Below are 15,098 nucleotides of genomic sequence, written 5' to 3'. Positions count from 1 at the left end.
TATGTAGCAGTTTTAATACAAGGACGCCATGGCATGACTAATGAATGAATAGCACACAGGGGTTAAAAACCATCCTGCATCTTCCCCTTCCCTAAAACATTCCCTCTTTTAAAAGGAAGGAAGCAAGCCAAGTGGGCTGTAACTAGGCAACACTTAATCTACTGTAATTCCTAGAGAAAAAATGCCTTAAGTATTCACAGATAGATATATGCATGTACAACAACTAAGTCATTTGGAATGGTTTAGTAAATCATCACAGAAAGCATTTATCATACAGAAACAAGTCACAGTTTATAAAAGGAACTTTACTGAGGTATTTACTTCTTCCTTTACTGGGCTGATGGGGACAGCAGTTGTAAGGATTACAGCTCCTCCCTTTTTGAAAAAGAGACATTTTTCAACTCGAAATTGCAAAATTTCCTCTTTTATATTTAACACTCCTATTCCAAAGTAAACATATCTTCACTAAAAGCCCTTAAGAAATCGTAGTAAGATGCAAAAGGGCAGAGCATGGGTCTCAAAGGATGCGTAAGCATGACAAACAGGTGTTAAATGGAGATGCTCCAAGAGAACTGTTTGTTCAAGCTAAAAACATAAGGAGTCTGTATATTCCTTGATACACCTCAGCAGTATGTACTGAAAAGTAATACTGGGAAGTATTTCCAAATGCCCAATCAATCCGGACGGCCTGTTAGGAAAGACAAAGTAACCGATGCTTTTTAGGACTTGCCTGCCATGTTACCGGCATACTGATCAGAAACAAGTTCAGAACAAGGCAGGGGCACCTAAACTTTGGGGAGCTGCTCAAAAGTCTCCTTGAAGTGCACCACCTGCAGTGTTGCAGGGGGAAGAGAGGCAGCAATGCAGACTAGAGATCTGCATACATACTGTACTCTATTCAAACTGTCATTATAAAAGGCAATGGAATTTTTCAGGGGACGGAGTGCTGGTCACACAGACTACAGAGACTGACACTCCAAGTTTTTATTCCTTGGCAAATGAGAACTGTGAAAAAGGCACTTCATCTTTTGACAGTACCAGAGAGTAGAAAGGCAGAGTGGGAGAGGAAACCATTGATACCATGAATGAAACAAACACATGAAACACGCATCAAGCAAGTCTTACACATGGTGCTCACTAGAAACTGGGATTCAGAGTTGTATGAACTTAGAAATGCTATCATCCTCTTTTCTAGGATCACCAAACATATTTATAAAGAAGCAAGTTTGTGAGGCATTATATCTTTTTCTACCTGCCTGGCATTAGACAGGAAAGATAAAAGGGTTCCAGATAACACTTAAAGGGAACTGCCGCTGAATAAGCTAACAGGCTGTGTTTGTGGCAAACATGGGGTTAAGTATCTTTTTCACTCTACTGAACCCCAGGGGAAATCCACTGTTCAGTTACCCCCACTACTATGCTCAGGGGCCAGGACATAGCTTTTCTGGCAGGCAGGAATGAACCAAGTCCACTCTCAAAGGGCAGACACAAAGACCAAACCAATGTACTCCCTTTTCTCTCCCCATCCAAACTGGACTCTGAAAGCTATAATCAGTTTTGATTACTTAATATTTAAAGGGAGAGGAACAAAACAAACATAAGTCTATGAATATTTCAATGTACAGAACTGATCATCTACGAAGAACTTGCCACCAACTTATTGCTTGCCGCTTTGGCGTTTTATAGATCCAATTCCAATCAGAACTGCTATCCTCTCAAACTTGCGTTGTGTTGCCTTGCTTGGCTCAGAAGCAGGTGGAATCAAAATTACCAAAATATCACATGTGTTATATATTGGCCTGGAAACTTCTTCACAGGGTTATATACATCAAAGACTTAAATACACTTTTCAAATGTTAATCTTGTAAGTCTGAAATAAAATTTGGTTTTCATATCATTGTAACACTTTAGAAAAGTAGCTAACAAACTGATAAAACATGAGATCAGCTATTTCTGCATTTGCATTCTGCTAAAAGGAGAAGCAAACTCAAGAAACTAAAAATTAAAAAATTAAGAACAATTTGCCAGGGGAGGAGTAACCTAAGGGTTTCTCCTCTGAGAGCCCCAAACTAGACAGAGAATGTAGCAAAAGATGTTTACAGCAAAGCTGAACAGCAGGCAGACAACTCCCCTATCATATACAGCTAGATGGGGGGCTTCTCCATACTGAGGCTTTCCAAGTGTTGCTTTTTGAACAGCTGAAGAAAAGCTGCAGACATGTTTTCCAAACAGAAAGAATAATTCAGTATGTCCAAAGGGGAGCTCAGGACTCCCTAGCAGAAGACAACATAACTTGTCAAATGTAGTGTTAATTTATTTCCCTGATTTCACTATTCTAAGTTACAAAAAATGTGCTTTTAATTGGAAAAGAAACTAAACATACGGTACCTGTTTAGCGTGGGGATGTTCCCTCTGTAATTAAACAACCACAGTTAGTTACTGATAGGTTAGTGAAAGCCATCATAAAAGAATTGTCAGAGCAGATACAGACTGGACATGAAGAGCTCCAGCCTGGCAGCTCTGGCATTCAGCAGACATAATTAAGTGCTCATTAACCTTCACACCCCAGGGTGCCTCGAAAGAGGCATACCTCTTGACCGACCTCACCAGAGCAACTGTTGCTGGAAAGGGTTGAAATGGATTACCATGGATTTTTAAAAATAAGTCTACTACAAAAAAATAATGCGGAGTGGTGATAAAACACAACCTCATGAAAATTAATTTAAGCTCTATGGACATGGCATATTATCTTAAGCTTCAACATGAAATGTCACTCTTGACAAGTCTTATAGAATCTTCTTTCTTATTCCTATTTTACTGAAAATTTAGTAAGGAAGTCCAAAGAAGTTGATTCCACAGCCCCTCCCACCTTAACTGCTTTCCTAGGATATGAGATGAACTTATAAACTCTCCTCCAAAGAAAAGTAGCCAGGAATCTAGGTTCCCAGCTATCTTTTGTAAGCCCTTTTAACTATGTCTTCTTCCCACAGACCAGGGAGGTGGCGAGGAGTGGTGGGGGTGTTGGAAAGGAGGGTATTCGGTACTATGGGAGCTTAAAAAACTGAAAATCATGCAGAAATGTAATGATAAATGATTCTGTAACTAGAGTGATATACTTTGTTAAAATTAAGTAACTTATACGTTTTAATGATTTTAGGGTAATAATGACTTTTTAAGAGTACTCCAAGTTCAAAAACTCCAGGCCTCTCATAAATAAAACCACACCTAAATTTGGCTAGCCCTAGAATTTCCTGACCAAGTACTTGTCAAAACGATGAGAAAAAAGATTAGGGTAAGAATGGAAACTGCAAGGCAAGTTTCCTGCATTCTCTTTGGTCTTTGCCACCAATGCTTTTTTCTCCCCCCACTCCCTCCCCCCCCTTAATTTGATGTCAGTCATTTCCTCAACTGAAAAAAATAATAAAATAAAAAATCCTTATTTTCAATGTTAAAAGGGCAAAGTTATACTTACCACCCACAATTTAGGAGTACTGTAAGGGCATTGATTGGTTGATATCTTAACCTTCTAACATTCTTTTATCAGCATTTAATCATTGTTGGGGTTTTCTGGCACACACAGGACTTAATGGGCAGAACATTGTGGGTGGTGCTGATGATATGTGGGAAGGAGGAGAGAGGGAGGAAAATGATGCACTTTCCATGGCAGTGAAAGGAGCAGAATAGACTGAGCTGGCCATATAAATAAAATGCTGTGACATATCACTGCACACAAACTGTATACCTCATGTGATTTGTGAGTAGCAATGCTCTTTGCATCAAACCTGTATCACAGAGCTAATTCATAAGGCAGCAAGAGTAACCTCTGAGTGCAAAATCCTGCGCCTTTGCTGTTTGGGTCCTTTGAGCCTCTCATTCAGGGGAAGGGGTTTCTATTTACAAGAGATCCTTAGTTACCATGCACGTAGCCATCCTCAACCAGTAAAAAGTATGCACGGGTTCTAGAACAGAGGGAGTTGTAGCTAAGCAGAAAACTAACAGTAAACGCTAATGAGAATATAGGAATGTCTTTCTTTTAAGACGTCAAGGAATCTAAAGAAAGGAACTACCTGCACAGTCTCCTACCATGAACCTCAATTCAAAGAGAAGAATCCTACAACTGAAGCAATCTCAGGCTCCATCTATTCAGGCTTCTGGAATTTAGAAACCAGTATAATCTCTCTAAACTGTTAACCAATTTCTTAAACTAATAAAATGGTGCCACTGCTTCTGCAGCTACACTCTAATCCCTTAGGGAGTCTTCACAGAATGAGGGCCAAGTTTTTAGGAGAAAAGGGCCTGAAATGAAAAGAACATCACCAACCAAAAGCCAGCCCTTTTTCATCAGCAATTCTCAAGCTCTCATATGGAGCTCCCTGCTGCTTTGTTATAGGAACCATGCACCATCTACACAGTATGGGGTAAGAACAAAAACTCCAGCACCTCCAGTTTTTAACAGAAGGGCCCCAACTCAATCATACAAGAGGTAAGTTTAGATACAGCTTATCCTCTTTGACAGAATAAGAATCTGTAGGGCTGTACATGAGATGAGCAGGGAAAGAAGGATAAACTCTATCACCAGGTAAACACTTAACCATGTCCATAATGATCATTTATATATTGTGTTACCCTTACACAAGGAATATTTGCTCAATTTAAGAATATGACCAGTGTGAGGTGCGCCTGGGTGGCTCAGTCGGTTGAGCGTCCAACTTCGGCTCAGGTCATGATCTCGTGGTTCGTGAGTTCGAGCCCCGCGTCGAGCTCTGTGCTGACAGCTCAGAGCCTGGAGCCTGCTTCGGATTCTGTGTCTCCCTCTCTCTCTGCCCCTTCCCCGCTCACGCTCTGCCTCTGTCTCTCAAAAATGAATAAACGTTAAAAAAAAAATTAAAAAAAAAAAAAAAAAAAGAATATGACCAGTGTGGGATACTGCACACTAATGTGATATACTAGAAAGTAGATCCATGGTCAACATAAAGATGAACAACCAAAGGAGAGACTGTATGTGAGTCAAATATGCTATTTATATAGCTTTTAATTAGATAAAATCTACCACATTTCACTGCATACTCATCATGCAAAAGCAGTCAAACTACTCAATCTCTGATAAGGCAGTCAACTACATTTTCAAATACATAAATGGGACATGAATTCACTTTTCATTAGACATTTGCTGTTTAAGCTTTTGGAAACACTTATATCTTCATTCACAGTGTTTTGATAAATACTGGAATCATTTTCCTTCCAGCAGATTAGCTCCATTTTACAGATGTGATAACTGAGAAAGCAAAGGGAATATTTTCCAAGGACATTGCTTAATATACAATCATAAACCAAATTCTATACATTTTCTCACCTGTTCCTGAGGCTAGCATTACACTTCAATGTAGACTAAATTTAAAGAAGGACAAGAGAAATCCTTTGAATTCTGAGGTTCTTGGCATTAAGTCACCTCTGATTTTATTGATCTGCCTGCACAGAGTGGCTGGAGAGCCTGCTTCAATATGAATGCAAAGTCAGAGTTGCTGCCTGCTAGCTGAACCCTCTTTATTTAAGGAACACTGACTTCTCGGGCAGTCACAAGTTCTCTCAGCCTTTTACCAGCCCTTCCAACTGAATTTCATTTTGCTTGATTCCAGCTAGCCCTACATAAATCTTTTATCATATAAAAATGCTCCCAATTCTTTTGCCTTCTAACTTGAAAAAAAAAAAAAGACCCTATATGAAAATGACGGGGATGCATGCAAACAAGCAGTGGTTACATCAAGCTGTGACTGAAAGCCAGTATAGGGCAAATCTTTTGAAGTAAGGCAGCAAAGCAGAATCAGAAGAGGTCGGCTGAATAACCTACTAGCAGTCGCTAACAGCACTACCATAGGAGAAAGAGCAATTTGGCTGGCTGTGACCAGTGGTGGTCTCCTTGTGTGACTATATTTCTGCAGGAGAATCCAAATCAAGAGGTGTAAAACACATCTGAACCATGTATTTCTACTTGGCATCTCCTGCACCACCTCCTTGCAGTTCAGATGCCCTGATTCCACTGTAGAGCTTTAGTTTACAATAAAATGATCATTGCTTCATTCATTTGCAGCTCCTTCAAAGCCCCTTCTTTGCTCTGCTGGAAGATTTTGCTCTTTTTGAAACAAGTATGCCAACAGAGCTGCAGCATATTACTGTTGCCTGCTGTATAATTAGCTACAAACCCACAGCACAAAACTACAGGGATTTACAGGTGCCCTGGATTCTGCTTTTCCTTTCCCCTGGAATCAGCTAGTCTTCTTTGACAAGAAGGGACCTTGGGCTACCCTAATGATATATTGAGAGTTTTAAACCCAGCTCTCCAATCTTACAAGTCTAGAGTGCCAAAATAACACAGCAGAGACTAGAAGCTGAGCCATGGATACAGGAAAGCACTTTGGTAAGCACTTAAACCTGCTGAGAATCTTCTCTTCTGCCAGATGCTTGCATCTTATCAGCAGACTACCCTGAATGAAGGAAGCAAGCACTGTAGGATTTTATTTATTTATAGCTCATTCTGGCCTGCTAACTACAACCAAGTGCTCCCACTGCTAAAAAAAATGCTACAAGTTGGATGACTTTTGAGCGTCTCAGTAAGATCCAAAGAACACTCTAATCTCTGGGTGTCAGAGATTATCAGAATTCTCAAGAATGGCAGCAGGCTACTCATTAGTCACATGGAAGGCTTCTGATTTCTAAACTTCCTCACAACCTTCTTTATAAGAAGAAGGCTCAGTAGACACCCACCAACAGCTAAACATTGAAGGTGCCAAGCAGCCTAAACCGAGTCATGACCAAAACATGTGCTTTCAGGGGAAAGAGAACACAGCCAACCTCTTCTGGATGTGAAACATAAGAAACAGAAAGTGCTTGAATTAAAACATTATAACAGAGAGGGCCAAGTTCAGAAGGAGCAAACAGCAGAGAAGGTGCAGTGCAACATGACTTAACTAAAGCATGAATTTCCATCTAAGAAAGAGGTGGAAATAAACACCAATAGCTCCTCACCCATTTATATATGTACAGAAACATACAACAAAGTATACTTCTATCTCCTGCATCAATTTTGATGCTTATTTGAATCACAGATTAAAAGTTAAAAAAAAAAAAAAAAGTACGTTCACAAATGTGTATTACTTATGAAAATCATTTGGAGTTTTAAATTTCACACTCCCAGATTATCATAATATGCACAGCCACAGAGTTTATGGGATAATACTTTACATATGTTTGTATGAATATAGCTATATTTTAAAAGATCAAATACATAGACTGACTAAAGAACTTATTTGTTTACAGATTATTCTGACTTACTTAATGTGCCCAAAGCTAAGTGAAATCCTAAATGTCAAATGATTCCATGAATTGTCAAAAGTAAAGACATTCAGAACAATGCCTTAGTTTAACAAGATTTTCCATCACCAGCACTAGAGAATGATAAACTAGGGTTTTGGAATGGGAAAAAAGACAAACACATACACACACACCCCTAGGGCTCTAAACCCTGACTCTCACTAGAGAAAGGAAGAGAAAAGGGAATGCTGAATGATCTAGTCTGAGCTCAAGGATCAATCCATGTAAAATACTGGCTGAATTCACTAAAGAGCTGGGCTGATGGAATCTCAGACAAGAGAAATAAATCCTGAGTCTAGATAATAATAAAATGTTCTTTTAGTGAAGACCAGCTGTCCTGATGATTCCTACACCAAGAGAATGACTGAAAAAACTCACTTGGTTGTGGAGGGGCAGAGAGAGAGGATCTCAAATAGGCTCCACACTGTCAGTGGGAGCCCAATGCAGGGCTTGAACTCAAGACCCATGAGGATCATGACACCTGAGCCAAAATCAAGAATTGGACGCTTAATGAACTCAGCCACCCAAGCTCCCCAAAAATAAAATCTTTAAAAAAAAACCAACACAACAAAATCCCCTCCCCTCAAAAAAATTCTCATACAATAAGAAATAGCCTTTTTATTTTTATTTTATTTTTTTGAGAGAGAGCGAGTGAGCGAGCACACAGAGGAAGGGGGAGAAGGGTAGAGGGAGAGGGGGAGGGAGGGAGGGAGAGAGAGAGAGAGAGAGAGAGAGAGAGAGAGAGAATCTTAAGCAGGCTCCAACTCTCAGTGCAGAGTCTGACATGGGGCTAGATCCCAGGACTTTGGAATCACAACCTGAGCCAAAATCAAGAGTCCGACCCTTAACCAACTGAACCACCCAGGCGCCCTGGAAATGGCCTTTAAATCTCAGAAGAAACACACCCACACCCACACACCACATATATAGGTTTCCTATTATGCTTAAGTCAAGAAAATCTCTGCAGTTTCTGTTCAAGTAAAGGGAATTTAAGAAGAAAAGGGTATATCTATACCAGAAGCTTCTCTGGGTGAAGCTCTAATAACTGGATCCTCTGGTGAGTAAGACCTACAGATGTCAAATAAAATTGCAACTACAGCTCCCAGAAAAAACTTGGAAGTCTTGGGTACAAGATCAAGAAGATAACACACTTGAAAGATTTTTTTTAATGTTTGTTTGTTTATTTTGAGAGAGAGACAGGAGTGTAAGCAGGGGAGGGGCAGAGAGAGAAGGAGACACAGAATCCGAAGCAGGCTCCAGGCTCTGAGCCGTCAGCCCAGAGCCCAATGCGAAGCTCGAACCCACGAACTGTGAGATCATGACCTGAGTGGAAGTTGGACACTCAACTAAGTCACCCAGGCTCTCCAAGCAGATAACATACCTTACCTTGACTGAAGCCTACTTAGCAGGAAGGATGATTCAGAAAGTCATAGAGATTAGAAAGAAACTGTTCAGTCATCTCCTTTTTTAAAAAATATTTACTTATTTAGTTATTAAATGTTTATTTTTGAGAGAGAGAGAACGAGCGAGCACGAGCAGGAGAGGGGCAGAAAGAGAGGGAGAGAACACCAAGCGAGCTCCGCACTGATGGCTGATAGCACAGAGCCTGATGTGGGCTCGAACTCACGAATTGTGAGATCATGACCTGAGCTGAAATCAAGAGTTGGACACTTAATTGACTTACCTACCCAGATGCCCCTCGTTTTTTTGTTTTTTTTTTTTAATATTGAGAGGAATAACTGTCCAATTATACTGAAACATAGAGTGTCAAGCAAAATTTCAGTCAATCAAAATGAATAAGCCCAAAGTCAACAATAATACATGGTATACTTAAATATCTGTTAAGAGGATAGATCTCATATTAAGTGTTCCTTCCACAATCAAGTAAGTTCTAGAAGTATTTGAAATGTCAAGCAATACAAAGGCCCATGATGAATTTAAACAAAAAATAAAAAGGACCAAACATGGTGGCCATATACTACCTGTTCAAACGGTGTCTTCTCCCTTCTTAGAGGCTGCTCTTTTCATTGGAATTTGTGTTTTACCTACTGCTCTAAAAATCAAAATATGTACCAATGGGATAGATCTTCAATTCAAACAGTATCTAAGGTGTTTTTGAGAAAAAAAATACTTTGCCTCTGTCAGTTTGCAGACAGCCATGTTTCTTTCATCCCAACTCATGAGGGCTAAATCACTAGTCAAAAATAAATTGCAAGAATGGAATTTCACCAGGTGACCCCATATGCAACAAGAGACTGTGGTCTTGCTTTGATAACATAGCTTAGGAAGATACTCACTTCTAAGGATTGCTGGACAAAGTTAATCTACTTCAAATGAATGCCTAGCTAGGAATGTGAAAAACAAGCACCAGGAAAGAAAATGCAAAAACTGGTTTAAGAATAGATCTGTTTTCTCCCCCAAGAATTTTTGGTTTGTTAACCCCAGGTGGTAAAAATATTGTAAATTCTGTTTTACATTGATAAGTGAAATATGTATATTCATATGCCTGTTCTCTGTCCTCATTGAATAATTTTTAAAAACTATTTCTTTACATGTTTATTTATTTATTTTAGGGAGAGAGCAAGCAAGCAGGGGAGGGGCAGAGAATCTTAAGCAGGTTCCATTTTCACCATGGAGACCCGACACGGGGCTCGATCTCACAATGGTGAGATCATGACATGAGCTGAAATCAAGAGTCGGGTGTTTAACCGACTGAGCCACCCAAGGTGCCCCTCATTGAGTAATTTTTAAAGTATGCATAAAATATTGTAGTAGGAGCGCCTGGGTGGCTCAGTCGGTTGAGCGTCCAGCTTTGGCTCAGGTCATGATCTCAAGGTTCGTGAGTTCGAGCCCCGTGTTGGGCTCTGTGCTGACAGCCCAGAGCCTGGATTCTGCTTTGGATTCTGTGTCTCCCTCTCTCTCTGCCCGTCCCCCCGTTCACACTCTGTCTCTCTCAAAAATGAATAAATGTTAAAAAAAATTTTTTTTAATATTGTAGAATATCTATCTACACTATCAGATGTGGATAATTTCTATAACTAGTAAGAACAAGAAATTTTTTTTTTTAATCCATCCCAGGGGTACTACCATTAACATAAAATAAAGAGGGCTCAGTGTGACTGTCCTAATTAATTTTTAGTCTAGAGCTGAGCTGCCCATGTGGCTAGGAAGTGCTTGAAATAGGGCTAATCTGTATTGAGACATGCTGTAAATGTAAAACACATTCTAAATTTCAAAGACCGAGTATGAAAAATGAAAAATATCTCATGAATAATTTTTTATTACATATTGAAATGGTATTTTGGATATGATGGGGTAAAGAAATTGTGCAAGGTAATTTTATCTGTTTCTTATTGCCCTTTTAAACGTGGCCAACAAAAAAACTTACATATGTGGCTTGCATTGTATTTCTACTGGAATAGTAGCAGTGATTCTTAAGTAGCAGTGATTCTTAACTGCAGGTGCTCATCAGAATTATCGTAGGAGCTTTTTCAAAAAGTGGTCCCCTGGAGCCTGGTTCAAAATAAAGCAGAATCTTGATAGTCAGTATTTCAAAAATATTTCCTAGGGCGCCTGGGTGGCTCAGTCAGTTGAGTGTCCAACTTTGGCTCAGGTCATGATCTCACAGTTTGTGGGTTCAAGCCTGGCATCAGGCTCTGTGCTGACAGCTCGGAGCCTGGAGCCTGCTTCAGATTCTGTGTCTCCCTCTCTCTCTCTTCCCCTCCCCTGTTTGTCTCTCTCCCTCTCTCTCTCTCAAAAATAAATAATAAACATTAAAAAAATAAATAAATAATTCTGAGACTCATTAATTTAGAGGTTACGGGACATTGTGTCCTTGAGCCTTACAAGCTTGGGAGTGGAAGTAACACTGGTAGACTGTCTCCTGTAACATTTCTGTGGAATAAGAACCAATATGCTCATTGCCTGCTTGTTGAAAACAATAAGGATAGGAAAGAATAATAGTACTAAAGCTGGAAAAAAAAGTTGGAACTTGCCTCAAAACTAGTTAAAATTAAGAGACCCTGGAATTCTTTTATGAGATGAATAGGCCTATTATATAATAAAGAATTTGACAAGCCTTTGTCCCTGGTTCCTGGGAGAGAAATTCTAAGTCCTTGGAATTTCTCAAAAGAAACAGAAGTATCTTCATTATTCACGAGCCCCTTGGATTACATCTGAGTTTATGCTAAGAGATGTGATAACTCAAGATAGCGGTTGCTCACTAGAAAGACCAACCTTATGATTAGAGGGTTGGAGGCTTTGAGGCAGCTGGACTTCTGGGGAGGGGAAAGAGGTTAGAGATTGAGTTTAACTGCGGTCTGTGATTTGATCAATCATGCCACTGTAATGAAATCCTGATAAAAACTCAGGACACTGAAGCTCAATGGAACTTTGTGGTTGGTGAACACACTGATAATGCTAGGAGGATGAGTATCTGATTCCAAAGGGAAAGAATGGGAAAGCCCTGTATTCAGGACACACCCAGACTTTACTCATCTGGCTGGTCCTGATCGGTGTCCTTTATAATAAAACTGTATTAATAAGTATAGTGCTTTCTGATTTTTGTAAGTTGTTCTAGTGAATTATTAAACTGGACAGGATGGTGGGAACCCCAAATTTGTAGCCAATTGGTCAGAAGTACAGGTGGCCTGGGTGCCCCACTTGTGGCCCCATCTAAAGCAGAGACAGTTTTGCAAAGGACCAAGCCCTTAACTTGTATTATGTGATCTAACACAAGGTGGTTAGTGTCAGAATTCAATGTCAGTACACCAGTTGGTGTCAGAATAAGGTCATACCTTCAAACTGTAACAAAAACATTTGTAAGAAAATATAAAATCTTATAAAACTAAATTCAAGTAGCAAATCTATGATATGTGAAAAGGCTGTACTCTAAAATTGAGTATATCGTTCTGTGATTAAATCTGATGGCACATTTTATACTCCGAAACTAACAAAAGGACTTTACATCTAACAAGGCATTGGAGCAATGTTAACATTTTTCTGGTTTTCACAAAGATTATTTTTACCTTTCCTCCTTTACTTGTCCTTACCTGCACCTTTCCATCACTGCTGCTGCTGCTGCTGCTACTAACCCAACAGTTTATAATTTTATATACACATAACCAAAGAAGATTTGAGACAGAAAACAGGATCACAGTTCTGTTCAAGTCTGGTCTTTGGCTATTGGGATGTATAAACCTCAGATGTCGGGAGGGGCAAATAACCATGTTTTGAAGCCATAACAGGAATAACCAAGACTCATACCCTTGAGATGGAAAGGTGAATAAGATTTCTTAACAAACAGTTAAGAAGCATTTCTCTCATTTTCCAGTCTACTTTCCTTCACCAAACTGGACACGTATCCTCAAATAACAAAGTAGGACAGGGAGAGCAATTCAAAAAGACAAGGGGAGCAATGAGGAGGGAAGGAAATCCGAAGCAGCTCTGCAGCCTGACTACAAATCACTGCCCACAGGGAAGAGGCAGTAGAAAGCAGGAAGAAAAGGAGAATGTCCTGAGAATTACAAAGAGCATTAAGTATAGCATGTAGTTCTCTACAATTATTCAAGGAATGCGGGAGAAGAAAGAAGACCGAGTGCTGAGCCCATGTGTGCTGTGAGTACCTCGCCGCTCACTGAAGGACAACCATTCGTTTCTAGAAAATGAGATTCTGAAATCCATGGAGGCAAAAATGTACCGAGAGATGCCTGCTAAATCAAGGATATATGCTTTTCTCTGCCAGCCATAAGGTATTTTTGAGGTAGAGATGTGAAAGGATCTTCTGAGACAAAGAAGAGAAGTACTTTTTCTGAAGATGTGTCCGCTCATCTGCTGACCTCTGCTGGATCAACAGTGGCATCCAGTGGCCAAAAGTCTCAGCACAGACTTCTTTGTCTCTAGGAAGGGTTTCTATTGCTTTGGGTGAAGTGGCAATTCAGAAACAAAACCATTTCTGTTGTCTATAACTAAGGATCCCCAAAGACACAGTACTTTGTAATACAAAGTGAAGAACCAAAGGCCATAAAGAAGAAATGGAGGGGGGCAACTTAAGATTAGCTGTGGTATTTATATTTCCTGTGGTATTACTAAAATGAATGAAAATACAGGAGGGGATGAACATATCTGTGGGTGGGAGTAGGTAGGTTTTCACTGCGTCAGAATACTTTAAAAATAAATCAGTATACAACATATTTTTATTTTAAAACAAAAGCAAAACTGCAACAAATTTCCATATGCACATTTTATTTCTTAAAGGACTTAGGAAAGAAAAAAATAATGGAATTAGCCTGGTTTAATTAAACAGTTTATTCAAATTTCAGTTTGTACCTGAAGTGTGATTTTTAAAAACTGATTTGATTTTCAGCTGCTAAATTCAGATGTCTGTTTTTAGGGAGAGAGCAAAATTGGCTTAGGTATAGCCTTAATGTACAGCAAATATATAGAAAGGAAAAACATTCCACCCAAGATATTTTCATGTTCCAACTGCTTGACTTAAACTGCTAAAAAAGCGATTTTCTGGCAAAGTTCCAGTAAGTAAAATGCCAGTAAATTATGACTTAAAAAAAAGAAAGAAAAGAACTATGTTTCCTCAGTGACATAATACAAGCAAACATGAATGATGGAGTAATCTTAAAATTTTTATCTTACTTAGATTATATTTCATCTCTCCAGGCCAAAGATAAGGAAAAAAAAGTGCGGGGCGCCTGGGTGGCGCAGTCGGTTAAGCGTCCGACTTCAGCCAGGTCACGATCTCGCGGTCCGTGAGTTCGAGCCCCGCGTCAGGCTCTGGGCTGATGGCTCGGAGCCTGGAGCCTGTTTCCGATTCTGTGTCTCCCTCTCTCTCTGCCCCTCCCCCGTTCATGCTCTGTCTCTCTCTGTCCCAAAAATAAATAATAAAAAACGTTGAAAAAAAAAATTAAAAAAAAAAAAAAAGAAAGAAAAAAAAAGTGGGTACCAAGAGGCTCTTCTCTCACGATTTAAATCTGTTCATTTTTGGGGCGCCTAGGTGGCTCAGTCCATTAGGCATCTGACTCTTGATTTTGGCTCAGGTCATGATCTCACGGTTCATGGGATCAAGCCCCATGTGGGACTTTACGCTAACAGCACAGAGCCTGCCTGGGATTCTCTCTCTCCCTCTCTGCCCCTTCCCTGCTTGCACACATGTGCATGCACTCTCTCACTAAAAATAAATGAATAAATAAATTTGTTCATTCTCTGCTCTATATTTCTAGTCAAAACCAAAAACCCATGGAACTGTCACATACATTACTCTCAACTCTCATGATAGATCTGGCTGGCTCAGATGCACATCCCAGCTCAAACTCACCTGTTTGGATGCGATGTGGGCAGCATGAACTGGAATTCCACCACGCAGGTATTGTCCTTAAGCTGGCGATGTTGGACGCTGTTAAGTTCATAGGCAATGTAAGCCCTTCGAACATAAACCTGGTTAAAAAGTAACCCTCAGTAAATACACTCCTTCAAAAACAGAAACTAAAAGATGGTTAGCCAGGAAAAAGATAGTCTTGAGAAGAGGGATGCAATGTAGAAGGAGGCTCTGTACATAAATAACTTGCTTTAATTAATAAAGCTGCAGTCTTAGGGCACCTGGGTGGCTCAGTTGGTTGAGCGTCCGACTTTGGGTCACATCATGATCTCACAGCTCGTGGGTTCGAGCCCCACATCAGGCTCTGTGCTGACCACTCAGAGCCTGGAGCCTGTTTCGGATT

The 15,098-nt window shown here is 39.9% G+C and overlaps 1 protein-coding gene across 8 annotated transcripts in view; it reads right to left on the bottom strand.

Moving 5' to 3' along the window:
• ACACA (acetyl-CoA carboxylase alpha) overlaps positions 1 to 15,098 on the bottom strand; it is a 277,071-nt gene that overhangs the window by 120,943 nt on the left and 141,030 nt on the right. For 7 of the 8 annotated variants that reach the window (XM_007096020.3, XM_042967666.1, XM_042967664.1 and 4 more), the window contains 2 exons: positions 14,696 to 14,814; positions 2,389 to 2,412 (listed from right to left, as the gene is read on the bottom strand). In XM_007096020.3, the coding sequence (XP_007096082.1) occupies positions 2,389 to 2,412; positions 14,696 to 14,814 (143 nt within the window). The remainder of the gene's footprint in view (positions 1 to 2,388; positions 2,413 to 14,695; positions 14,815 to 15,098) is intronic. The other variant, XM_042967663.1, reaches the window with a different exon arrangement.

Source organism: Panthera tigris, chromosome E1 (genome assembly GCF_018350195.1).
Source record: "Panthera tigris isolate Pti1 chromosome E1, P.tigris_Pti1_mat1.1, whole genome shotgun sequence".
Classification (NCBI taxonomy): Eukaryota; Metazoa; Chordata; class Mammalia; order Carnivora; family Felidae; genus Panthera; species Panthera tigris.
This window is presented reverse-complemented; position numbering and strand designations above follow the sequence as displayed.